Raw genomic sequence first — 27,901 nt, 5'->3', positions numbered from 1 at the left:
TCTCCCCCTCATCCTCTTCTAATTCCAAAGTGGCATCCTCAATTTGGGTATCACCGGCTACACTCGGGCTATTAAGGCACACATCAGCAGAATGCTCACGATTAGACATCCCACTGTTGGATGGACTCTCCACAGGGATTGTTGTCATTTGTGAATCAGAGCAAATATTCTCCTGTAATGCCTCACTGGTATCTTGCAGCTCAGCTTTGACGCGTAACAGTAGTTGTGCACCAATTGTAGCCTGGGTAACTTTTTGGGATCTGCCACTAATAGCCAAAGGTGAAGGCCTCATTCTCTCTTTGCCACTGCGTGTGTAGAATGGCATGCTTGCAATTTTTTTTTTATCGTCACTTAACTTTTGCTCAGTTACACTTCTTTTTCGCTTCAATACAGTAAATTTTTTTTTGGTTTTTGTTTTTTGCACTAATTTGAAAACACTCTGTTGTTTGACATCGCCTTGGCCAGATGACGTACTGGGAACACTAACATCAGGACTGGTGACAGAACCTGGTTGCTCATTTAGATCATATGTGGACTGCTTTGAATCCATTCTGAGCGCAAACCACTGAGGAGTGCTAAAAATTATTGAGTAGATACTGCTGACAGATATGACTTTTGACAGCCAGAAATATTAATGCACAATTAGGGAGGACACCCCAAAAACACTGAGGAGTGCTAAAAATTATTGAGTAGATACTGCTGACAGATATGACTTTTGACAGCCAGAAATATTAATGCACAATTAGGGAGGACACCCCAAAAACACTGAGGAGTGCTAAAAATTATTGAGTAGATACTGCTGACAGATATGACTTTTGACAGCCAGAAATATTAATGCACAATTAGGGAGGACACCCCAAAAACACTGAGGAGTGCTAAAAATTATTGAGTAGATACTGCTGACAGATATGACTTTTGACAGCCAGAAATATTAATGCACAATTAGGGAGGACACCCCAAAAACACTGAGGAGTGCTAAAAATTATTGAGTAGATACTGCTGACAGATATGACTTTTGACAGCCAGAAATATTAATGCACAATTAGGGAGGACACCCCAAAAACACTGAGGAGTGCTAAAAATTATTGAGTAGATACTGCTGACAGATATGACTTTTGACAGCCAGAAATATTAATGCACAATTAGGGAGGACACCCCAAAAACACTGAGGAGTGCTAAAAATTATTGAGTAGATACTGCTGACAGATATGACTTTTGACAGCCAGAAATATTAATGCACAATTAGGGAGGACACCCCAAAAACACTGAGGAGTGCTAAAAATTATTGAGTAGATACTGCTGACAGATATGACTTTTGACAGCCAGAAATATTAATGCACAATTAGGGAGGACACCCCAAAAACACTGAGGAGTGCTAAAAATTATTGAGTAGATACTGCTGACAGATATGACTTTTGACAGCCAGAAATATTAATGCACAATTAGGGAGGACACCCCAAAAACACTGAGGAGTGCTAAAAATTATTGAGTAGATACTGCTGACAGATATGACTTTTGACAGCCAGAAATATTAATGCACAATTAGGGAGGACACCCCAAAAACACTGAGGAGTGCTAAAAATTATTGAGTAGATACTGCTGACAGATATGACTTTTGACAGCCAGAAATATTAATGCACAATTAGGGAGGACACCCCAAAAACACTGAGGAGTGCTAAAAATTATTGAGTAGATACTGCTGACAGATATGACTTTTGACAGCCAGAAATATTAATGCACAATTAGGGAGGACACCCCAAAAACACTGAGGAGTGCTAAAAATTATTGAGTAGATACTGCTGACAGATATGACTTTTGACAGCCAGAAATATTAATGCACAATTAGGGAGGACACCCCAAAAACACTGAGGAGTGCTAAAAATTATTGAGTAGATACTGCTGACAGATATGACTTTTGACAGCCAGAAATATTAATGCACAATTAGGGAGGACACCCCAAAAACACTGAGGAGTGCTAAAAATTATTGAGTAGATACTGCTGACAGATATGACTTTTGACAGCCAGAAATATTAATGCACAATTAGGGAGGACACCCCAAAAACACTGAGGAGTGCTAAAAATTATTGAGTAGATACTGCTGACAGATATGACTTTTGACAGCCAGAAATATTAATGCACAATTAGGGAGGACACCCCAAAAACACTGAGGAGTGCTAAAAATTATTGAGTAGATACTGCTGACAGATATGACTTTTGACAGCCAGAAATATTAATGCACAATTATGGGGGACACCCCAAAAGCGCTGGGGAGTGCCAAATATGAAGAAAAAATAATAAACCTCTATCCTCCTCTCTGCACTAGCGATTTTGGTTAGAGCAATTGCAAGAACAATATGGTATTCTCTGTCCCTGCTCTAATTAGCCTATGACTACACCCTGCTCTCTCCCTCTGTCAAATGGCGATGGATTGCTGTGGAGGCGTGTATTTATAAAGTTGAAGTATCGCGAGAACCGAGTCCCGAGATCCGACGACGTCACAATGACGTTCGGCCTCGATTTGGATTCGGAATGGGCGGGAGAGTACCGAGCTGCTCAGCTCGGTACTCGGATACCCAAAGTTCGGGTGGGTTCGGTTCTCGGAGAACCGGACCCGCCCATCTCTAGTTTGGACAGACTCTAGCTCACAGGCAAAATTAAAAGTGAATGATAGCAGTACCTATGAGCTGCTCTACAGTCAAGGGATTCCCTAAATGCACGAATTGGTTCCTACTAATGGTACTTTGGAGATTAAGGAACTGGACACAAGTGCTTTTGCATCCATTTTTTTGAGTTTTAAAGAACAGAAAATTATAATTTTCCAAAATAAACATTGAGGAAAAATTGTCCTCCATAAGTGTCCAGGAAACAGTTACTGGCACTATATGTTTCTATAAAAAAAGCCATAAAAGTACATTGTATATGATAATATGGCTGAGAGGTGAGAAATCAGTTTAAAAGGACATCACCTTTTTAAAAGTTAACATAGTTGTTAATTGTGCAGATGAAAATATGTTGCCAGCTTTTACTATTGCAATGCTTCAAATATGCATACATCCATTTATTAACACAGTGTAGAAAGACTTAATATGCAAAATCGCAGCTATACATAATGAAATACTTATGCAGTTTACCCTGATGGGACTGCTTTGTGTGCCCCAGGAAAGACCCCCCTCCTTCATGGAGCCTTTTTGGTCTTCACAGGTAGCCTCTCTGCTAGCGAATGGAGGAAGTGCTATGCGCATAGCACTTTCACATTGTAAAAAACAAGTAACACCATCCTCAGATAATAAACAGTAAATTGACTAGTGTTGCTGTCCCCAGAGCTCTATGGGGACAATTATAAGCTCCGGTAATTAGGTTACAGCTGGAGATCTCTGATTTTTCTAGAGTTAAACCTTTGTTAAATAACAACGATTAAACTTTTTTTTCCTGTGTTTTAATGTTTGTACAACATTTTTAGCTGTTTTAATGACTTTTATATAATCTGTCAAATATATTATATTTGACCGAAAATTACAGGAACAGTCTAGAGTATAGAAAGATAATGCAGAATAGGGTAGTGTGCAAAATGTGAAAATTAGATAACCCACCTGAAGACAGAACGGTCAACATATATTTGGCAGTGAAAGTGTAAATATGTTTCCCTTGCATTTACTAGGTATGACTGTTGTACAGACATACGGTATGGAAGAGTACTCCTAAGTAGACTTTGCTGTAGTTTGCTGTAAAGTTTGCATGATTCAAAAGAGAAAGCTGCCATCTGCCTCCTAGCAGGCCAGTTCGCTGGTATGTTGGCAGCTTTTAAATTACTTAGAAAATCAACAGATTACCATATGCTCCAGCTGTCCTGTAGTCACAATTTCCCTATCCAGCTTCATCTAATCCTTCTAAGCTTTCAGCGTAGGAGGCAGAGGAATGAACGGATCCTCTCCAGGAGAGCTTTTTACTTTCTGCATCAGTCAGTGTCAAGTCCAGCGGCCATCAGCCTTCATTCAATTCAGTGCCAGCAGCTTTGATTCAGACCCCTAATATTCTTCTGCCAATATGTGGAAGTTTAGATTTTCTTTTAAGCTCAGTTAAACTTTGAATTCCATAAAAAAAAGAAGCTTTTGCATCCATACACACTGAGATTGAAAGAACATAAAATTTGTTTAAAATTGTAAATAACATTTTCCCCTCAACCTCAAAATAGGACTGTTAGATCAATTAAAGTAATGATTAAAATACTAAACGATAATGGAGCATTTTATGCCACCTTATTCAAATTCAAACCAGGCAAGAATATTTTGAGACATAAAAGTTGTGGCTACCCCTGACATTTCTCACCGTTTATTGTGGCGTTGACCTACGTTACAAGTTTTCTGGTACAAAATCTTAAAACCGTTTAGTACTTGCCCCAGTCCCATACAGACCGTTCTGTAATCGTGGATTACCTAGATATCTGTACCAACTAGATATATTTACCAGTAAAGATAATAGAGGAGGGAGTGTTTGATATAGGAACACAAGCAACTAGGTTACATAGTTATTCATTTAGGACATATTTACAGACATATACAAACTCCTCCTCATTCTCCCCCTTACATTTTCATTATGCATTTCTGGATACATAAGAAATGCTTTTACGGATGTTAGACTCTTTTTCTAACCTAGTACCTATCTTGGAATCATAATGTAAATCTTATCGACTATATTGTAATTCACATTCATATGCATATGCATATTTTTCTTGAATCATAGCATACAATCAGGCTTGCATGCAAACACTACATCATCATCATCAGCTATTTATATAGCACCAATAATTCGGCACGCCATACAGAGAACTCATTCACATCAGTCCCTGCCGCATTGGAGCTTACAGTCTAAATTCCCTAACATACACACACACACACAGACAGACAGAGAGAGACTAGGGTCAATTTGATAGCAGTCAATTAACCTACCAGTATGTTTTTGGAATGTGGGAGGAAACCGAAGCACCCGTAAGAAACCCACGCAACACGGGGAGAACATATAAACTCCACACAGATAAGCCCATGGTCAGGAATTGAACTCATGACCCTAGTGCTGTGAGGCAAAAGTGCTAACCACTACGCCACTGTGCTGCCCCAAGATGACAAGTTCAACTGAATACCAAAGACTTTACATAGTGCTCGCCAGAACTTAGACACGAATTGGACGCCTCTATCCGAAACAATTTCAGTAGGATAACCGTGCAAATGAAAAATCTACTTGATGAAATGTATTGCCAGAACCGGAGAGGAGGGAAGGCCAATGAGTGGAACAAAGTGGGCTATTTTCGAAAACCGATCTACCACGACCCAGATGGTGTTATGTTTCTTACTGGGTGGTGGATCTGTAATAAAGTCCATGCTGATGTGCGTCCATGGTTTATCTGGAATGGATAGGGGAAGTAACTGACCAGCAGGGGACTGGCGAGGAGACTTGTGTTGGCTAGAGGTGTTGCATGATGTAACAAATTCTTTAACTTCGAGGTGGAGCTTAGGCCACCAGTAGTTCCGAGAGATTAATTCCGCAGTTTTACGAATACCAGTATGACCAGTGAAGCGGGTGGAATGGAACCACATCAGAAGTTTCTTCCGGAGACCAGGTGGAACAAAATTCTTCCCAGGCGGAGGTTAGCAGGTATTGGTCAGAATGAAAGAGAGAAGACATTTGGGGTCCAGAATGGGATGAGACGGTATTTCTTCAGCATTGGAGTCAGGAAGAAAGGCACGAGATAGGGCGTCAGCAAGTTTGTTCCTCTCTCCAGGTTTGAATGTAATGTGGAGGTCAAAACGTGAAAGAAGAGTTTACCTAGATATCTTTACCAACTAGATATATTTACCAGTAAAGATAATAGAGGAGGGAGTGTTTGATATAGAAACACAAGCAACTAGGTTACATAGTTATTCATTTAGGACATATTTACAGACATATACAAACTCCTCCTCATTCTCCCCCTTACATTTTCATTATGCATTTCTGGATACATAAGAAATGCTTTTACGGATGTTAGACTCTTTTTCTAACCTAGTACCTATCATGGAATCATAATGTAAATCTTATCGACTATATTGTAATTCACATTCATATGCATATTTTTCTTGAATCATAGCATACAATCAGGCTTGCATGCAAACACTACATCATCATCATCAGCTATTTATATAGCACCAATAATTCGGCACGCCATACAGAGAACTCATTCACATCAGTCCCTGCCGCATTGAAGTTTACAGTCTGAATTCCCTAACATACCCACACACAGACAGAGAGAGAGAGAGACTACATACAAGCTGTAATGTTTGCTATCATCTGCGTATGTGCACTTTTGCCTTTCTCAAATTTATTAAGAATCTTTGTTAACTTTAATGAGATCATTCTTAACTATGGGGTTTAAAATTAAATCTATCAGAGTGCTTTTCTGTAAATTGCCTAAATTTGTTTATTTAATGGGACAGCAAGAAAAGTGTTACGGCTTATTGCTGGTAGAAAATAAATATTAAAATTATACTATCAGTAAGTAATGTCAGAACCCAACAAGAATATTGACAGTTTGGCCTCTCCTGCTATATTGAAGCATCCTTACTTGTCAATAGACAATCCCATGCAGTGACAAGGCCCCATTTCAGGCATATTTTGAAACTAGTTGCATTGAATGAAGAAGTAGTGCGCACTGACAAAAGCAAATCTTTGACTTTTGTGTCTGCCAAGTGCCTACAAATCATCTGTATTACTGGAAGAAGATATTTACAGGGGAAAAGCATGTACAGTATTTCAATCTAACAGAGCTTTGAAACTATTACTGTAGTTTATATAAAGAAATGGATTAATGTGAAAAAAGAAGTTTGCTTGACCCCCTTCTCCCCCTCTCCCAGAAGTAACACAATCAGCTTATTTAGATGAACAATTCAATCATATTTTTTATCTGGTGGTATGAGGGCATATGTAAACATTAAGAATACAGTACAATGAACTAGTCCAAAAAAGGCAGACCAAGCTAAGCAGACATAACAATTATTTAGCATGCCACATATGGAGCCACAAAAGAAGCATAATGACTGTCAAGAATAGCCCCCTCTGGCTCCTCCTTGATTTAATATCTTATCCTTAATTCACACCGTCAAACAATATATCACCTCTATTTTGTCAGGAAACCTCCAATGACTACCTTTACCTGTCACAAACAGCACTATGCATACTTGTGACTTTAAAGTGTTTACTTTAAGAGGTTACACACAAGTCCAGCACTCAGTCTCTTTTTTTACCTATCACCCAGGTTATAGACCTGCTAAATCGCCCCAAACAGCGCTCTCACACCCCCACATTCAGGTTTGCCACCACCTATTGAATAAGGGCAATAGGACCCCAATATACTGTCTCACACTGTCATACAATGAGCACTCCTTGTTACCCACAGTTTAGCAAGGCACACACCAGCAATCAATAGGTTAACACTTAACCCCTCAAGGATCTATGGCACAAATGTACATGCACAAATGTACATGCAGGCACACACTCGGCTTGGTATACAAAATGTTTTCATAGTTCACACCTCAGCAATGGAAGGTTTAGTATGGTCAAGCAATCTATCTCTTCTGGACAGGTGGTGTATCAATTTAGAACAATAAGGACATCACTAATAAAATTTTAGATTTAATATATAAAAAGTACAATGCTTACAGGTTAATAAAAAAAAGATAATTAATAAATAATTGACATAACATACACAAGTAAAACAGTTTCAAATAAAGGGATTAAATTCAGAGTATAACTTACATATAAGTGGTATATTCTGAGCCAAGGGAAATTGGCTCGACAGCTTATCAATGAATTATTGATTTCCCAAATGACTGACAATTTCTTGCAATTGGTCTCGGCTTTTAAAGACACCTTTACACCTTACCCTACCTCCAGAGTTTGTGGTCTGTGACACTTTCTACATTCACCTTTTGCATGTTGCCTGATTTACTACAAAATTCTACTATGTGACCTAATTTTTCTGTGGAGTGTCACACAGACCCAATTTTATTATTAAAAATATAGATTCCCTATAAATTTACCCATCTACTGGTCCCAAACAGACCTAGGTACAGGGTATCATCTGAGCTTTTAGTCATTTCCTCAACTTCTCTGTGTGGCAGAATTCTTAATTTGACATATGAGCTGCCCTTCATCATGCTATTGAAGAATATGTGCTTGATCACTACTTTATTGCTATATTTGAAAACTTTATTATTTTTGTCTCTGTACAATATAGCCAGTTATCACATGCTCTCCTTGTGATGACTGGCCATGCTGAGCGATTCCTAAAAGTCTATTCAGGTGTCAAAACTCCATCCAAGCCTAGGATATAGCCAGAGTCATCAAGAGGGGGGGGGGGGGCGTGGGTACTGATTACCTGGACCCGGACATGCCAGGGGGCCCGACCCGGGCCCTCACTGCCAATGTTATTTATTTTGTCTTTTGGTTTTTTGCGGCAGAGGGAGGGGGTTCGTTAGTGGGGGGAGCGGGGTAGTTGAAAAAAAAAATACATATACTCACGTGATCGAGGCGCCGGCAGAAAAGCACAGTGTGATAAAAAAGGGAGGGGAAGGCACAGTGTGATGAAAAAGAGGGGAGGCACGGTGTGATGAAAAAGGGAGGGAAAGGCACAGTGTGATGAAAAAGGGGGGAGGCACAGTGTGATGAAAAAGGGGGGGGCACAGTGTGATAAAAAAAGGGGAGGGAAAGGTACAGTGTGATGAAAAAGAGGGGACACAGGGTGATGAAAAAGGGGGGGAGAAGGCACAGTGTGATGAAAAAGGGGGGGGAGAAGGCACAGTGTGATTAAAAAAAAGGGGGGGCACAGTGTGATGAAAAAGGGGGGGCACAGTGTGATGAAAAAGGGGGGGCACAGTGTGATGAAAAAGAGGGGGGAGAAAGGCACACTGTGATGGAAAAAGGTGCGGGGGGCCCAGGTAAAGGGGGGAAAAGCAGCGTGGATGGCGCATTGTGATCATAAAGGGACACAGCCTGGTTGTGATGAAGGGGCACAGTGTGATCATAAGGAGGCACAGCATGGTGATGATGAAGGGGCACAGTAATGTGTGTGTGATGGCACAGAGGCTTTGTGGCAATGTAGTGTGTGTGAGGTAGGTGTTGGCTAATTAATTAATGGGTGCTATTTTGTTTGTGGGGCAATGGTGGGGCAATTTAATAGTGGGGACTATTAAATTTAAGATGGGGTGGTTTGGGTGCTATTAAATGTGAGGGTGAGTTTTGGGAGAATGAGGTCTCATTTTTAAATGTGACTATGAATTATTTAATGACAGTGATGGTTGCGGGAAATAGGTTTATTTATGAAATGTAAATACTATTAATTTATTGCTGGGACTGTTTGCAGGGAGGGAAATAGGTTTATTTATTAAACGGGAATCCTTTTATTTTAATGTTGGGGATGGAGGAAGGCCTAATTATTACTCGTGGGTGCTATTGATTTAATGCCTGGGCTTGTTGGAAATATACTAAGCCGCAACTATAGAAACCAGCAGCCACAGGTGGTAAAAGTGACAAGAACAGATAGGAGAGAGCAGGACAGTCTGTGAAATGTTGTGATTCTAGTGGGACAATCCCAATTTTTGGTGACTGTTCTGCCCAATGTAAGGGGCAGGCCAAGATTGTTATACACACTGCATTCTTTATATACTACACTATGGTGATAGATGTCCTGAAAGTCAGGAGTGCACAACAATGCAGGTTTTTTTCTGTAGAAGGGTGGCCTAGCGCTTTTCACCTGCTAGCCACGCCCCAATAATGCATAGCCACGCCCCCAATCGTATGAACACACACATTTCTGTTTTGCGCCGCCGCGATCAACTATAAGGGGGGCCTCATGAGGTTGTTGTGCCAAGGCCCTGAATTCCACTTAGCAGCCCTGGATATATGTCACCTTATGAGGTCTTTGACACTGACACAGGTGACACTGCTATCTTCTAACACTGGGATGCACCTAGTGCTTTAAAAGCACTAGGCACACCCCCAGGGAGTGAGCTCACCCCCACTGAGGCATGGTCACACTCCATCTTGTCATGCCATGTCCCCATCATGCCGTGGCTACGCTCCCATCGTGCCGTGGCCATGCTCCCCATCCTGATGCTGCCTACCCGAATGTTGGGAGGAGAGCATAACTGTATATTTGGATGGAAGATGACACTACTGACATGTGTGCATAATCATCCGAGTGCACTAAGAAATGTGGTGTGGAAGTTTGTGACCAAATTGCACAGTGATCCTATCACAGCCCAGCATCAGGAGTATTAACACTTTCTTTTTAGAGGTTTTTCTATTATACAGCCTCCTAACAGCAGTATATTCAATGGCAATGAGAAAGAATTGATTTTAATGAATAGTCAAAGCCTAGTATCCCAAACAAAACAAAGAACATGCATAATTAAGAACTATGGGTACTATCTAGGCAACTACAGAGGAAAGAACAGCGTATTCCCATTCTCTCCTCCATGTTGGCCTTGGGGCGACAGCTCTGTGTGCCCGTCTTTTGGGGGTATGGCATAATTCGGGGAAGGCACACATGCAGCCTGTTGTGCTGCTCTCTCTACACTGGAAATGTCTTCCATCTCTGATTTTTATGGGGCAGTACAGCGTTATAAGTAATACTTAAACATTACATACGGGCGTCAGTTATCCAAAAATGGAGCAGTAGTGTACAAAGAGCTCTAGATTTGTATACAAGACGCTTAAAACACAAACTATTGCTAATTTATTGGTTCTAGCTCAAACTCTGCTGCCTGTATAGCTAGAGAGACAGAGATCCTGGACTTCTTCCCCCCCCCCCCCCCCGTTTTCCAGTAATTAGTTAATCCTGGGCCATTAGAATGCTCTCTGGTGTTCTAAGTGCAATATGATCTCAAACAGTGACCGTGTTGCAGAAGCAAAATGAAAAAAAAAAGATTGCAGAAAAACAGCAAATAACGATCTCCTGGCAGAGGCAATGGCATAATGCAGGGTCTGAGCTAGTTGCTTCAGTTGCTAATATGTGATTGATTACTATGCATGATAATTAATGTCCCCATATTGATTCTGGGAGGTGCAAAGTTAGCATTCTAACACCAGAAGAAAAATAAATCTACTTATACTTCTGAACAACTACATTTAGCTATGGTGCAGAGTAAACTATTGGATTTTGCAGTTGAGCTATGGTGTAAGTGCAAGTTCTGCTATTGATCTGACCTTTGGAAAAGCAAGGTCAATTCCTATTCAACTATCCTCTGAAAATAGTGAATTTAATACAAAAACAACATTTAGTTCTGTGTAGCGAGATTATTGAAGCAAGATTAAAATGGGTGGAGGGATGATGTTTTTATGGATGATGCTTTCTCATCAATGGGCGCACAGCTATTTTCACTCTGTAGAAGAACTTGAATTTTGCTCCTGTTTTGGACTTTAGACAAGGAGTGCATTTCTAGACATATTCGGTCTCATTTGGAGTAAATCCAGCCAGAAGGGGCAATTCTGTACTGTGGAAAAACAATGTTGTGTTGCAGGAGAAAAGCAAATTTTAAATGTGCGAACAGATCTAAAGTTTTGAGTGGCACATTCTAGCTGCTTTATTTGTAAGAAATAAAGCTGTCTAGTATTTGCACCATGGATTTACTCTAATACTAAATATGTGCCACTACAAGCAATGTACTATAATAATAATAAAAACAGAGCAGTATTTTACAAGAAAAATTTAATAAAATGGGGTGGTGGTAAAGATGTAGCACAACCTATCCACACACCCAAAAGCAAAGTGTAGGTATACAATGTAATACGTACTAAGCAGACCATGCCGGCACACCAAAGCAAAACCAAGGTGTTGTGTGCATCCAGTGACCTCCGTAAATGAGGTCCATTGATGGTAAACAAGCACAAAAATTATTGCCCACTAGATACAATATATTTAGAATTGAATTAAACCCATCAACCCTTTGAATACCTCCCTACTTTTCAACTCTTTGAAAAGGGAGTCAGACTGATCCTTAGCCCCATCTCCTTAAAACACCTAACTATTCCCATGCACACCAGTGTCAGGTACACGGGGCACCTGTCCACTACTGCTCTGCCGAACATCAGTAAAAGGGACATACATATCAACTTTACGACCCATTGGACACAGGTGCACAGGCTTGGGGTGGGGGGACAGATCTCAAATTGGCATTGTCCCTTCTAAATCCGGAGGTTGAAAAGTATGCCTTTGCAACTAACTTTGGATTCTGATTATGAAAAGTGAAAAAGTAAGTCTTATGTTTGTGAATTATTATAAAAAACATTTAACAATTGTCAGACAACTTTTTATGGAAATAACAGACAATGGCAGGAATTATACAAAAACATGAGTGTATAAGTCTAGAATTGTATAGAGCCCATTAACAGAGCTGCTCCCAGGACTGAAGGCAGTGTGTGTGCGGAGGGGAGTGGGTACGATGGCCCAGAGCGCCAGCTAGAGTGGAACGTCGTCAGTTAAAAGATTTTGTTCGGTCAACAAACTCACATTAACTGAGAGACAAGCCTACTATCTTTCTGTCAGTTAGTGGCCACATTGTTTACATGTTTCCAGGCTTGATCGGGCTCAGGCAATGTGCAGTTCTGGATGTCCAGGAGAATGGATGCAGACAGTCTCAGCAGACAGAAAGAAAGAGAGAGTGCACATGCATGTTAAGGGGAAGTATGCTGCAGCTGCGTAATCTCTACAAGAATTTGATGCTTGAAGCTTGTGACAGAGAAGTCTGTGGGGGGGGGGGGGGGGGGGAGTCTGCAGGAGAGAGGAGGATTTTTAGAGAAGATTCTAAAAGTTGTAATCTATCTAAAGTGGGTTTCTGTAAACTGTAAAACATTGTGAAATAGGAGTAGAGTAGAGAGAACCCTTTACTCTAATTCAGCGGGGAGGAAAGTTACTCTTGGGTTTTTGTAATAGGGAAGCCTTATTATTATTAAAAGTATGCACCTAGTTCTGCATATAATAAAAATGTAACCCTTGCATTACTGAAATGGTGACTTAAAAAACGCCATATAATGGTCTCACCCAGTACGGGTCCTCCTCCTCACTGGCTGTCAGGCTTGACATCATCATCATGAAACAACGCTGAAAATGAAGAGCCATGTTTTGAGGAGCCGCTGACAGGAGAAAATAAGACAGAGGAAAAGAAGACAGAAGAGAAGAAGACCATAGGAAGGTAAGTGGAGAATGGGATGAAGAAGGGGGCACAGTGTGGTGCTGATGGAGAAGAACGGAGCACAGTGTGGTGGTGATGGAGAAGAAGGGGGCACAGTGTGGTGGTGATGGAGAAAAAGGGGGCACAGTGTGGTGGTGATGGAGAAGAAGGGGGCACAGTGTGGTAATGAAATAGGGGCCACAGTGTGGTGGTGATGAAGGAGAAAGAGTCACAGTGTGGGGGTGATGGAGAAGAAGGAGGCACAGTGTGGTGGTGATGGAGAAGAAGGGGGCACAGTGTGGTGGTGATGAAGAAAAAGGGGGCACAGTGTGGTGGTGATGAAGAAAAAGGGGGCACAGTGTGGTGGTGATGAAGAAAAAGGGGGCACAGTGTGGTGGTGATGACGAAGAAGGCGGCACAGTGTGGTGGTGAAGAAGGGGTCACAGTGTAGTGGTGAAGGAGGAAGAAGGGGGCACAGTGTGGTGGTGAAGAAGGAAGAAGGGGGCACAGTGTGGTGGTGATGGAGAAGAAAGGGGCTCAGTGTGGTGGTAATGGAGAAGAAGGGGACACAGTGTGCTGATGATGAAGAAGAACGGGTCACAGTGTGGTGGTGGAAGACAGAAGAGAAGAAGACCATAGGAAGGTAAGTGGAGAATGTGATGAAAAAGGGGGCACAGTGTGGTGGTGGTGATGAAGAAGAAGGGGGCACAGTGTGGTGCTAATGGAGAAAAACGGGGCACAGTGTGCTGGTGATGGAGAAGAAGGGGGCACAGTGTGGTAATGAAAAAGGGGGCACAGTGTGGTGCTGATGAAGGAGAAAGAGTCACAGTGTGGTGGTGATGGAGAAGAAGGAGGCACAGTGTGGTGGTGATGGAGAAGAAGGGGGCACAGAGTGGTGGTGATGAAGAAGAAGGGGGCACAGTGTGGCGGTGATGAAGAAGAAGGGGGCACAGTGTGGTGGTGAAGAAGAAGAAGGAAGCACAGTGTGGTGATGAATAAGGGGGTACAGTGTGGTGGTGAAGGGGGTGGCACCGTGTGGTGATTTAGGGGGGGACACTCACTCTGTCCTGCTTCCAAGCTGATCAGCCAGCCAGCTTATGTGTATGTCTCCATGTGCCTCCATCCCATCTGTTCTATTCTTTTATGGCACCCCCCACCTTCACCTTCCACTTCGCCCATCTTAACACATTTCCACCCTCCTCTTCTGCTAGAATTGAAGTGTGCCGATGGTTGCCAATCAAAAATTATGTAGTTGAATAGAGGAACAACCATGCCCAACACCACATATTTGTGACAGGTACAAAAGTTTTTTTTTAGACATTGCTTGTCAGGGATTCCTCATTTGAGATTTTGTATACACTAAGGAACTGATTTATTAAAGCATGGAAAGCCCTTTAATAAATCAATATGGCTTTTTTTCACTTCAAAGTGTTACCACGAGTGACAAATATAAATAGTAAATGTAATAAGAAGGCAAAGGCCCCAATTTAATTCCATGTGCGGTTAGAATGATTAAGGGTATACCACTTCCCGTAACCCTATTGCGAACTACGTACAAAACCTGCGTCAGTGCTCTAACTAATATTACAATAATAATATTATAATATTATAATAATATGAGATAACTGTGAGAGTTCACTGATTCTACCTTGCTTGGCTCTGAGCAGGCAAGATAAATTACCAGTAGTGGGACTCGTTGCGAGGTGCTGATGGCCGCATATAGCGTACCAAAGAATAGATTTGGGGCTGATGGCTGTTTAAAAATGTGGTGCAAAATGTCAGTGCGGCACATGTTGGAAAGTGGAGATGGGTAGGTACAGTACCAGTAAGAATTTAAATCTACTTGCATCACTGATCTCACACTTAACCCCCTTGCTAAAACACTGCTTGCTCTTATGGACAACAGACAACTGTGAGTTACCAAACAATCATAACGATTGGTTTCCCTAGCTAGGAACAAAATAAATATTGATGGTACTGAATCTGACAGCTTCATCTGCAATACAGCATTCCCCCAAGCACACACATTTGTCAAACTGCTATTGTGATCATTTACTTCCATTATAATTGCCACAGTTAGATTTCTTATTGCAAAGAACATTGATCATAGCATCATTTCTACATTTCATTACCAGACTAGAGATGAGCGCACTCGGATTTCTGAAATCCGAGCCCACCCGAACGTTGCCGATCCGAGTCGGATCCGAGACAGATCCGGGTATTGGCGCCAAATTCAAATCTAAAACTGAGGCTCTGACTCATAATCCCGTTGTCGGATCTCGCGATACTCGGATCCTGTAAATTCCCCGCCATCTTCACTCGGGCATTGATCAGGGTAGAGGGAGGGTGTGTTAGGTGGTCCTCTGTCCTGCTATATCTCGTGCTGTACAGTTCTGTTCAGTTCAGTTCAGTTCTGTGCTGTGCTGTGCTGTGCTGTGCTCAGTCCAGTGGTGCTGTGTCCTGTGCTCTGTCCTTCTGAGGTCAGTGGTGCTGCTGGGTCCTGTGCTGTGTCCTGTTCAGTCCAGTGGTGCTGTGCTCTGTGCTTCTAAGGGCATAGTTATTTCCCCAATATTCCCAAGTGTTTAAAAAAATAAAAAAAAGTTATTTTAAAAAATACAAAAAACGAATTTAATTTTTTTTTAATTACAACAAAATTTGCACAACCAATCCTGCAGTATAAGCCCATTGGTACTGCAATATTACCAAGTTCACACATTCAGCAGTAAAAGTCCAGTGGTACTGCAATATTACAAAGTTCACACATTCTGCAGTATCAGTCCAGTGGTGCTGTGTCCTGTGCTCTGTCCTGCTGAGTTCAGTAGTGCTGCTGGGTCCTGTGCTGTGTCCTGTTCAGTCCAGTGGTGCTGTGTCCTGTGCTCTGTGCTTCTAAGGGCATAGTTATTTCCCCATTATTCCCAAGTTTTTAAAAAATAAAAAAAAAGTAATAAAAAAAAAATAAAAATTAAAAAAAAAAAATAATTATAACCAAATTTGCAAAACCAATCCAGCAGTATAAGTCCATTGGTACTGCAATATTACCAAATTCACACATTCTGCAGTATCTTGTGCTACATATAATGGAGACCAAAAATTTGGAGGATAAAATAGGGAAAGATCAAGACCCACTTCCTCCTAATGCTGAAGCTGCTGCCACTAGTCATGACATAGACGATGAAATGCCATCAACGTCGTCTTCCAAGCCCAATGCCCAATCTTGTAGTACCGGGCATGTAAAAGCCAAAAAGCCCAAGTTAAGAAAAAGTAGCAAAAAGAGAAACTTAAAATCATCTGAGGAGAAACGTAAAGTTGCCAATATGCCATTTACGACACGGAGTGGCAAGGAACGGCTTAGGCCCTGGCCAGTGTTCATGACTAGTTGTTCAGCTTCACCCACGGATCTTAGCCCTCCTCCTCCCCCCCCCCCTTACAAAAAATTGAAGAGAGTTATGCTGTCAGCAACAAAACAGCAAACAACTCTGCCTTCTAAAGAGAAATTATCACAAATCCCCAAGGCGAGTCCAAGGGTGTTGGTGGTTGTGAAGCCTGACCTTCCCATCACTGTACGGGAAGAGGTGGCTCGGGAGGAGCCTATTGATGATGTAGCTGGCGCTGTGGAGGAACTTGATGATGAGGATGGTGATGTGGTTATTGTAAATGAGGCACCAGGGGGGGAAACAGCTGATGTCCATGGGATGAAAAAGCCCATCGTCATGCCTGGTCAGAAGACCAAAAAATGCACCTCTTCGGTCTGGAGTTATTTTTATCCAAATCCAGACAACCAATGTATGGCCATATGTAGCTTATGTAAAGCTCAAATAAGCAGGGGTAAGGATCTTGCCCACCTAGGAACATCCTCCCTTATACGTCACCTGAATAACCTTCATAGTTCAGTGGTTAGTTCAGGAACTGGGGCTAGGACCCTCATCGGTACAGGGACACCTAAATCCCGTGGTCCAGTTGGATACACACCAGCAACACCCTCCTCGTCAACTTCCTCCACAATCTCCATCAGATTCAGTCCTGCAGCCCAAGTCAGCAGCCAGACTGAGTCCTCCTCAATACGGGATTCATCCGAGGAATCCTGCAGCAGTACGCCTACTACTGTCACTGCTGCTGTTGCTGCTGTTAGTCGGTCATCTTCCCAGAGGGGAAGTCGTAAGACCGCTAAGTCTTTCACAAAACAATTGACAGTCCAACAGTCGTTTGCCATGACCACAAAATACGATAGTAGTCACCCTATTGCAAAGCGCATAACTGCGGCTGTAACTGCAATGTTGGTGTTAGACGTGCGCCCTGTGTCCGCCATCAGTGGAGTGGGATTTAGAGGGTTGATGGAGGTATTGTGTCCCCGGTACCAAATCCCATTGAGATTCCACTTCACTAGGCAGGCGATACCAAAAATGTACAGAGAAGTACGATCAAGTGTCCTCAGTGCTCTAAAAAATGGCGTTGTACCCACTGTCCACTTAACCACGGACATGTGGACAAGTGGTTCTGGGCAAACGAAGGACTATATGACTGTGACAGCCCACTGGGTAGATGCATCCCCTTCCGCAGCAACAGCAACAGCTGCATCAGTAGCAGCATCTACAAAATGGCTGCTCGTGCAAAGGCAGGCAACATTGTGTATTACAGGCTTTAATAAGAGGCACAACGCTGACAACATATTAGAGAAACTGAGGGAAATTATCTCCCAGTGGCTTACCCCACTTAGACTCTCATGGGGATTTGTGGTGTCAGACAATGCCAGTAACATTGTGCGGGCATTAAATATGGGCAATTTCCAGCACGTCCCATGTTTTGCCCACACCATTAATTTGGTGGTGCAGCATTACCTCAAGAGTGACAGGGGTGTGCAGGAGATGCTTGCGGTGGCGCGCAAAATTGCTGGACACTTTCGGCATTCAGCCAGTGCCTACCGCAGACTAGAGGCACATCAAAAAAGCATGAACCTGCCCTGCCATCACCTCAAACAAGAGGTTGTGACGCGCTGGAACTCCACACTCTATATGCTGCAGAGGATGGAGGAGCAGCAAAAGGCCATTCAGGCCTACACAGCCACCTACGACATAGGCAAAGGAGTGGGGATGCGCCTGAGTCAAGCGCAGTGGAGACTGATTTCCGTGTTGTGCAAGGTTCTGCAGCCATTTGATCTTTTCACACGAGAAGTCAGTTCCGACACTGCCAGCTTGTGTAAGGTCATTCCCCTGATCAGGCTGTTGCAGAAGCAGCTGGAGAAAGTGAGGGAGGAGCTGGTAAGCCATTGCGATTACACCAAGCATGTAGCTCTTGTGGATGTAGCCCTTTGTACGCTTTGCCAGGATCCGAGGGTGGTCACTCTTTTAAAGTCAGAGGAATACATTCTGGCCACCGCGCTCGATCCTCGGTTTAAAGCGTATGTTGTGTCTCTGTTTCCGGCGGACACAAGTCTACAGCGGTCAGGAGATTGTCCTCTGAAGAGGACCGTGACATGCCAACAGCTCCACCCTCATTTTCTTCCACATCTATGGCTGCGAGGAAAAAGCTCAGTTTTCCTAAAAGAGGCGCTGGCGGGGATGCTGATAACATCTGGTCCGGACTGAAGGACCTGCCAACCATTGCAGACATGTCTACTCTCGCTGCATTGGATGCTGTCACAATAGAAAAAATTGTGGATGATTACTTTGCTGACACCATCCAAGTAGACATGTCAGACAGTCCATATTGTTACTGGCAGGAAAAAAAAGGCAGTTTGGAAGCCCCTGTACAAACTGGCTCTATTTTACCTGAGTTGTCCCCCCTCCAGTGTGTACTCAGAAAGAGTTTTTAGTGCAGCGGGGAACCTGGTCAGTGAGCGGCGAAGGAGGTTGCTTCCTCATAACGTTGAAAAAATGATGTTTATAAAAATGAATAATCAATTCCTCAATGAAGTACAGCACTGCCCTCCAGATAGTACAGAGGGACCTGTGGTTGTGGAGTCCAGCGGGGATGAATTGATAATGTGTGATGAGGAGGAAGTACACAATGTAGGGGGAGAGGAATCAGAGGTTGAGGATGAGGACGACATCTTGCCTCAGTAGAGCCTGTTTAGTCTGTACAGGGAGAGATGAATAGCTTTTTTGGTGTGGGGGCCCAAACAAACCAATCATTTCAGCCAAAGTTGTTTGGTAGGCCCGGTCGCTGAAATGATTGGTTTGTTAAAGTGTGCATGTCCTATTTCAACAACATAAGGGTGTGTGTGAGGGCCCAAGGACAATTCCATCTTGGAACTTTTTTTTGGGCATTATATGACCAATCAACAGTCGTTTGCCATGTTCAAAAAGTAAAACCAAATTTAAACAAATTCAAGAAATTAAACCAAAAGTAAAATGCCCTGTCATAATTTAAAACAAGAGGTATTGACGTGCTCTAAAACTACTGTATTGTTGTTTATATTTTATAAACACTACACTTGAAAGCTTGAGTCTTTCAATGAAAAAGTAACTCTCCATTGCACGAATATTTGCAACAGGGACAATTTTAGGGTTAAGAAAGTCAACTAATAACACTTCGACGCTGTCTGTCTTTATAAACACTACACTTGGAAGTTGGAGGAGGTATTGTGGCCCCGGCACCAAATTTACTACCGGGGCCACTCCACTGTGCAGTCCATATTTAGGTGTATCAGATATTAAACAACGGTGACAGTTGATGCCCACTTTTTTAATTATATTGTTGGCGCTGTAAAAAATTGTGTTCCGGGCACACCACACTACGAGGTCCATACCCTTTTTTGGTGGAATTCTGACCCGTGGAGGGTTTTTTAATTATATTGTGGCCTCTGTATCAAATTGTGTACCGGGGCCACCACACTACGCAGTCAAGAAAGATAGATGCGTATCATAGATAAAGTACATTCAGTGTTGTGGGGCAAATTGAAAAATATTCAAAATGCACTGACATTATCAAAAACAAGAGGTTTTCACACGCTGAAACTCCAACATGTATATGATGGAGAGGATGGAGGAGCAGCCGTATGTGCAGTGTAATGCAGACCTGTTGAAGGTTTTCTATATATTTTATTGTGGTGCCCAGTGCCCACTACTCTACGCAGTATAGATACTATTTTTGGGTGTAATTCAGACCTGTTGAAGGTTTTCTATATATTATATTGTGGTGGCCAGTGGCCAGTCCTCTACGCAGTCCAGATACTATTTTTGGGTGTAATTCAGACCAGTTGATGGGTTTTTAATTATATTGTGGGGAACACTCCTCTACGCAGTCCAGAAAGATACCTCGTTGCAACGTTTTGTACTAAAAAAAAAAAATATATTGTGAGGTGTTAGGTGTTCAGAATAGCCTTTAAATTAGTGGAAATTATTGTTATTGAATGTTATTGAGGTTAATAATAGCGTAGGAGTGAAAATAAGCCCAAAAACTTGATTTTTACACTTTTTAGTTTTTTTTCCCAAAAAATCAGAATCCAAAACCTTAAATTCGAACCAAAACCTTTCGGCAGGTGTTTTGCGAAACAAATCCGAACCCAAAACATCGAGAAAATCAGGATCCAAAACACAAAACACGAGACCTCAAAAGTCGCCGGAGCACATCCCTATACCAGACAGATAGATTTCAGGGCAAATTATTTTAGAAAACATAACCTTAATCCCTCGGATTCAAGTTTACACTTCAGTCTGTACAGTGACAGCTCTAGCTAGACATACAATTAATAGCAGTATTTATTACATCAATAACGCAGATATTTGCATATTTGTTTAAAGTTAAGAAAAACAGGACTGACAGAAAGTAGTGGACAATATTACCATCCACTGATGAAACTTGGCTATGTCATGTCAAATGTTTGTGTAGTGTAGTTGCATTCTAAAACAATTTGATATATTCTTTGTTTCTGAAACAGTAAAGAAAACAATTATTTCCTCCCTAATAGGAGGTATCTTAGGTTCCAATCAAACAATGTATGGAAATCTACTAGTTCAGGAAAGGCACTGGATGTTGTATTGCTGCATTTTCACAATAAGTGCCATACTTACAAGGGAAAAAGGACTCCAACAATATGTTTTTAGAGTACCAGGAATGGGCGGGATCTTGTACAGACGATTGAGGCCCTCTAGAGAGCATGAGGGGACCTATATAGAAAATTGTTTACTTTAGAAGGTATCTAAGAGGGGATATGATTACTATGTACAAAAACATTAAGGGTCAATCCAGAGAACTTTCATGGGAACTTTTTACTCCAAGGACTGTACACAGGTCACCCAGTCACCCGCAAAGATTAGAGGACTAACGGGAGTCAAGATATGGAATCCACTGCCAGGGAAGGTGTGATGGCAGATTCAATTGATATGTTTTAGAAAGGGTTAGACAAACTTTTAGTAGAAAACGATATCCATGGTTACGAATGTTAATTAAAATGAAGGATATAGATTGTAAGCTTGCGAACAGGGCATTCTCACCTCTTTGTCTGTTTTACCCAGTTTGTTTATTAGTTTACGGTGTTTGTCCCCAATTGTAAAGCGTTACGGAATAAGTTGGCGCTATATAAATAAATGATGATGATGAAGAATAGTAGGGGTGGATGGGCAGCACGGTGGCTAAGTGGTTAGCATTTCTGGCTCACAGCACTGGGGTCATGAGTTTGATTCCCGACCATGGCCTTATCTGTGCGGAGTTTGTATGTTCTCCCCGTTTTTGGGTTTCCTCCGGGTGCTCCAGTTTCCTCCCACACTCCAAAAACATACTAGTAGATTAATTGGCTGCTATGAAATTGACCTTAGTCTCTCTCTCTCTGTCTGTTTGTGTATGTTAGTGAATTTAGACTATAAGCTCCAATGTGGCAGGGACTGATGCGAGTGAGTTCTCTGTACAGCGCTGTGGAATTAGTGGCGCTATAGACAGACACACAGACTTGGGTCAATTTGTTAGCAGCCAATTAGCCTACCAGTATGTTTTTGGAGTGTGGGAGGAAACCAGAGCACCCGGAGTTAAGCCACGCAAACATGGGGGAGAACATACAAACTCCTCACAAATAAGGCCATGGTCAAGAATTGAACTCATGACCCAAGTGCTGTAAGACAGAAGTGCTAACCACTTAGCCACCGTACTGCCCCCATGTTGATACTATCGTGCTAAAATAATATAAACTAGGCTTACTGCCACTTAGGGAGGAAGCGGAGCATTATAGTGATTTTTCCCCATACTCCATTGTTAGTCTCTCAGTCAGAAAAGCAGTTTTGTGATGTTTTGGAGGGGGTGAGCAGGAGGAGGGCCTTTGAAAGCTATAACAACTTTACATTTCCCCTGCAAAGTCACCGATTTTCGGCAAATTGCAGAAACCGATGCTTCATACATTTACCTCCTGGTCGTTCCTGTTATCATATTCTTGTTTAATTTAATCTGACATTTAATTTCTTTTAAACTATTTTATATAGTAATATTTTGCAACTAGTACAATCTAATATTTTTTCATCAAAATAAAAACCACACTTGGTTCAGTTCTGATGCATTCATGAAACATGTGTATTACAAGGAATAACATACTCCGTACAGCAGTTTATAAGCATATTAACAGACAACTTCATTTCACTGAACAAGAGTCATCAATCAGTCTTTAACCTTGATATGATCCCTTAATTCCACTTTCACTCCCAATAACCCTCTGTTCTGATACTGTGTAATACATGCAACAAACTTTAAAAAAAAAAACAACTTTAGAAATTATGCAAATGCATGAATCACATGATCAGTGCACAATAGATTCTGTAATTTGCTGATGTATGTTTTTTAATTGCTCTTACATCATTAGAATGTCACAAAAGAAATCAATCACATGTAGAAGACAAATTGTTTTGTCCTCTCTCTATAACAGTGTGCTATCAAAACAGGCCCACTGCTGTCTACTAAAATATCTCTCCTCTTGAGATAAAATGCATTTGGTTTGTTTACAAAATAAAAACAAACAAACAACTAAAGCAGGAAGAAATTCTGAGTTCCTATAGGTAGAGTAGTACAGGTTTAATAGGTTTTGTTCCACAGCTTTGTGCCTTCCAGGTTGATAGATATAAAGTCAATAAGTGATTTTCTGTAGTACCACAGTATGAGGACAGATGTAAAATTATCAACATCACACAGTCACTTGAAATATATGAAAAACATTACAAAAAAAAAATACACTTTGTTGCGTTTACTGCAATTTCCTCAAACTATAGCTTGTTTCCAACCTAAGATCATGAAAGAGAATATGCCATGTATCTATCAAAAGTATTAAAAGCTTTCAAGTTCAGGTTTTCTTGCTTACAGTGCACATTACTGAAAAGGTTACATGGTGGTATGATATTTCAGATCCAGGTGACATTTGTAAAGCTAGCAATTGGAGAGATATGGATATTTTTCAGATGTTTCAATTAAGGGATATAATTTATAACAGTGTTTGAACTCTGCCAAGTTTTATTTTTTAATAACAATAAAAAATAGTTCTCTCTTAGAGATAAGCGGGTTTTGCACTGTTTTATACAACCACTACTCTACCCCTAGACTAGTACACCCTAGCAGATCCAACATTTCTGGATTGCATCTGTAGCCCATATACTCCTGTATTAAGACCACTGTAGGAGACCTCTCGGAATGTGTCAAGTTCCAACACACTGGTAAAAATAACAATTGGCTTCCGAATGGACAACTGTCCTGTAAGTGTGTCTGATCCAGAGGTTTTCCGACAGTTTTCCTCTGTCACATTCAACCGAGAATAGAGCACAGTTGTATATCACAGATACCGAGGGTCTAGAAACCTTCCTTCCCCCCACTTTTGGAAATTACCTACAAATTCTGTTTTTCTTGTAACCAAATCAAAATGTTTGTCATTTAAAAACAAAGATAATACTATTGTAATCTGTTTGGATAACTAAAAAAACTTAAAAAATCTTTAAAAAAACGTTCAAAAATTACTGCTTGTGGCCCTGGTACCAAGAACACTCATAGTTGAAACCTTCTGACCCAGTAGAGGCAGTAAATTAGGCAAGCCAACCATGGGTGCGGCTTTTTTAAGGTTGGCACTTTGATGAGCTGGGAGCTAAACCCTTCCAAATATATTCCACTCACACCCAACCATCTTAATTTATTGTGAAAACCTCCAGGCCAGAGGATTCCAGATATGGAAATATTATTGAAACGGAACATAAATATGTTTTTGTGATGAGTGAACTTTTCAGATTATTTCTAAGATGTTTTCTGTTTCTATGATGTTTTCTGTGAGAAGTAGGACAGAAAATATGCTAAATTGATATAAATTGAGGAGTAGAACGCATTACCATCGATTGCCAGCTTAAGGTCAGTAAGGGTACTTCTAACTCTTGAAATTACACGCTGCATGCGATCAATTTCCTGGCGCAAGAATATATTCATTGGCTGAATCGGACCCATCTTTTGAAGTCGAGCTTTAACCTGCAGCACAAAGATTTTAGAATAAATTAGTTTCAGAAATTGAAAGAAAAAAAACAAAGAAGATTCAGATATGCAAGGTGTGAGAGATATATTCTTTGCCAACTAGTAGGCTGATTCTTCTATAATAACTAAACCTGTTTTCTCAACATTCTATTAATGGATATCATATACTTTACCATGACCTTCTGCTTCTACCGCTATATATTACTGAAAGGGTATAACTGCTACTGTCACTTAACAGGTGCACAATGTACTATTTACCTCAATGAATCAGGATAGACTAGAGAGCTAGCCTAGATAGCCAGATGCCCCAATGCTATCCTTTTCTTACATAAAAGTGCCACCTTCAGGCAATGTTTTATGTAGTGCAGAGGGGAAATTTTTATCAAGTTACATAAGCTACATTTGTAATCCTAAAGCAAACCTGCATCCCAGAGAGAGGACATTGTCAACAGCATCTGGTTTACCATAAGCTATAACTATGTCTGTACACAGTCTGTACATTTTCTTCCTCCACTAATTGCAATGATCCTGCCTCTCTCTTCTCCTTGCTTCTCTCCTCTCACTGCAATGACATTCCCCTGCCTCACTTCTCTCACTGCAATGAAATTCCAATGCCTCTCTCCGCTCCCTGTAATGCTTTCCGACTGTTTCTCTCTGCTCCCTGTAATGATCTCCTCCAGTCTCTCTACGCTTCTTGCAATGATCTTCTCGTTTCTCTCAACTCCCTCTAATGATCTCCCCCTGCTACTCTCTGCTCCCTCTAATAATCAATGTGATGAGGATTGAAAAGTATCTTTCATAAAATGCGGTGCTACATAAATAGGCCCCTCAGCCCCTTGCTACTCTCTGCTCCCTGTAATGATCTCCCCCTGCTACTCTCCGCTCCCTCTAATGATCTTCTTCTGCTACTCTCCGCTCCCTGTAATGATCACCCCCTGCCTCTCTATGCTCCCTGCAATGATCTCCCCCTGCCTCTCTCCACTCCCTGCAATGATGTCCCCCTAACTCTCTATGCTCCCTGTAATGATCTCCCCCTACCTTTATAAGCTCCCTGTAATGATCTCATCCTGCTACCTGTAATGATTTCCCCCTGCTTCTCTCTGCCCTTGCAATGATAAGGCCCTTACCTCAATCTGCTCCCTGTAATGATTTCCTCCAGTCTCACTGAGTCCCCTACCTCTCTCTGCTCCCTGTAATGCTCTCTCTCTCTGCCTCACTTCGCTCCCTGTAATGATCTCCTCCTCCCTCTCTTTGCTCCCTGTAATGATCTCCCCATCCCTCTTTCCACTCCCTGTAATGATCTCCTCCTCCCACTCTCCACTCCCTGTAATGATCTCCCCCTATCTCTCTCTGCCCCTGGTAATGATCTCCTCCTGTAATGATCTGCTCCTGTCTCTCTCAGCCCCCTGCTACTCTGCTCCCTGTAATGATCTCTCTCTGCTCCCTGTAATGATCTTCCTCTACCTGCCCCTACGCTCCATACAATGATCTCTCCCTACCTCTCTACGCTCCCTCCAATGATCTCCTCCTGCCTCTCTAAACTCCCCGCAACGATCTCCCCCTGCCTCTCTACGCTCCCTGCAATGATCTCCCCCTGCCTCTCTCCACTCCCTGCAATGATCTCTCCCTACCTCTCTACGCTCCCTGCAATGATCTCCCCCTACCTCTCTCAGCCCCTGCTGCTCTCTGCTACCTGTAATGATTTCCTCCTGCTTCTATCTGCCCTTGCAATGATAATGTCCTTGTCTCACTCCATTCATTGTAATGCTCAGACCCCAGTCTTTCTCCACTCCCAGCAATGAATTTTTCTTTGCCTTACTTGGCTCCCTTTAATACAGTTGTGTTGCGGTTACCAACAATGGCCTGGGACAGGATTAAAATGTTGTTTCTATGCGGCTGTTAGCTAAACATAAAATGTAGCGCTTTCACACCTCTTGGTTTGTATTAGGTAAGCCCTGTCACTCCAAAGCAGTGGTCCTCTTGTACCTGTTGGCCTAAATGAAGCTGTTTGCTGAAGTGTGGTGGTGAGGAGAGGGACAAGTGTACATACACATATGTACACAGCTATAGCCACACACAAATGCACTGCATACACTGGCTAAGCCACATAGGGTTGCACGTATGTACGCAGCAACAGCCACACAGATACAAATTTAGCACACATGTATACACAGAGTGTGCATAGGTACAAAGCTATAGCCTCACAGAAATACATGGGGACATTTGCATATACAGGTTTAGCCACACATATAGATACACAGGGGCACACATGAATACATAAATATAGCAACATTTATACAGGTGCAAAACTTATATAGACACAGAGTAACCATCAAGCAAATGCAATGTACAGCCAGGGATGGCAAGACTGACAGAGGTACACATGCAAGCAATTACGTATACTGAAACATAAACAAGTACAGAAACTACAAAAAAAGTTTATTTAACTTTAACAGAAGTTTTCAGTTTATACAAAACTCATCTCAATGTACAATCCTAAACACACCTGCTCACACACAGGAATGAGGCATGAAAATATACATATATACACATTTGAACACACAATATTATATTAAAATGAAATGATCCTGCCACTCTCACTGACAGTAACCATGGTCGGACTGGGCCACCAGGGATCCAGGCTATCCCCCAGTAGGTCCCGAACCTGATCGTTTCCCTTTTAGTTGGTGGGGGGCGCAGGTAACTTAAAAAAAAACTCACGTGACTGCGGCGCTCGCCGACTCCTCTCTGCTTCATTCTCACTGAATGTCGGGCGTGACGTCATCACGCCCGAAGTTCAGTGAGGTGCGGCACAGAGAGAAGTCGGCAAGAGGAGAGAAGACAGAAGAAGAGAAGTAAGAAGCCGATAGAAAAGGTGAGTGCAAGAACGGAAGGGGGAGTAAAGGCAGCATGGCAGCGAGTGAAAAGGGGCAAAGGCAGCATGGCAGAGAGTGTGGAGGGGTAAAGGCAGCATGGCAGAGTGAAAAAGGGCAAAGGCAGCATGGCAGAGAGTGAGAAGGGGCAAAGGCAGCATGGCAGAGAGTGAGGAGGGGCAAAGGCAGCATGGCAGAGTGTGAAGGGGGGCCAAAGCAGCATGGCAGTGTGTGAAGGGGGGCCAAAGCAGCATGGCAGAGTGTGAAGGAGGGGGCCAAAGCAGCATGGCACAGGGTGATGAAGGGTGCCCGGAGAAGGGCTGGAGCAAGAGCAACATGGCAAAGTTTGATAAAGGGGAGCCAGGAGAAGGGGGGAGCAAAAGCAGAATGGAGGGCACAGTGGCACAGCC

At 42.1% G+C, this 27,901-nt stretch overlaps 1 protein-coding gene across 1 annotated transcript in view; it reads right to left on the bottom strand.

The window, feature by feature from the left end:
- The window catches only part of LOC142158677 (dynein axonemal heavy chain 5-like), a 363,541-nt gene that overhangs the window by 48,394 nt on the left and 287,246 nt on the right, over positions 1-27,901 (bottom strand). The window contains exon 73 of the mRNA XM_075212884.1: positions 24,483-24,615. Within this exon, the coding sequence (XP_075068985.1) occupies positions 24,483-24,615 (133 nt within the window). The remainder of the gene's footprint in view (positions 1-24,482; positions 24,616-27,901) is intronic.

The sequence above is a fragment of the Mixophyes fleayi genome, chromosome 5 (assembly GCF_038048845.1).
Source record: "Mixophyes fleayi isolate aMixFle1 chromosome 5, aMixFle1.hap1, whole genome shotgun sequence".
Taxonomy (NCBI): Eukaryota; Metazoa; Chordata; class Amphibia; order Anura; family Limnodynastidae; genus Mixophyes; species Mixophyes fleayi.
The sequence above is the reverse complement of the archived record's forward strand: the minus strand, read 5'-3'. Positions and strand labels throughout refer to the sequence as shown.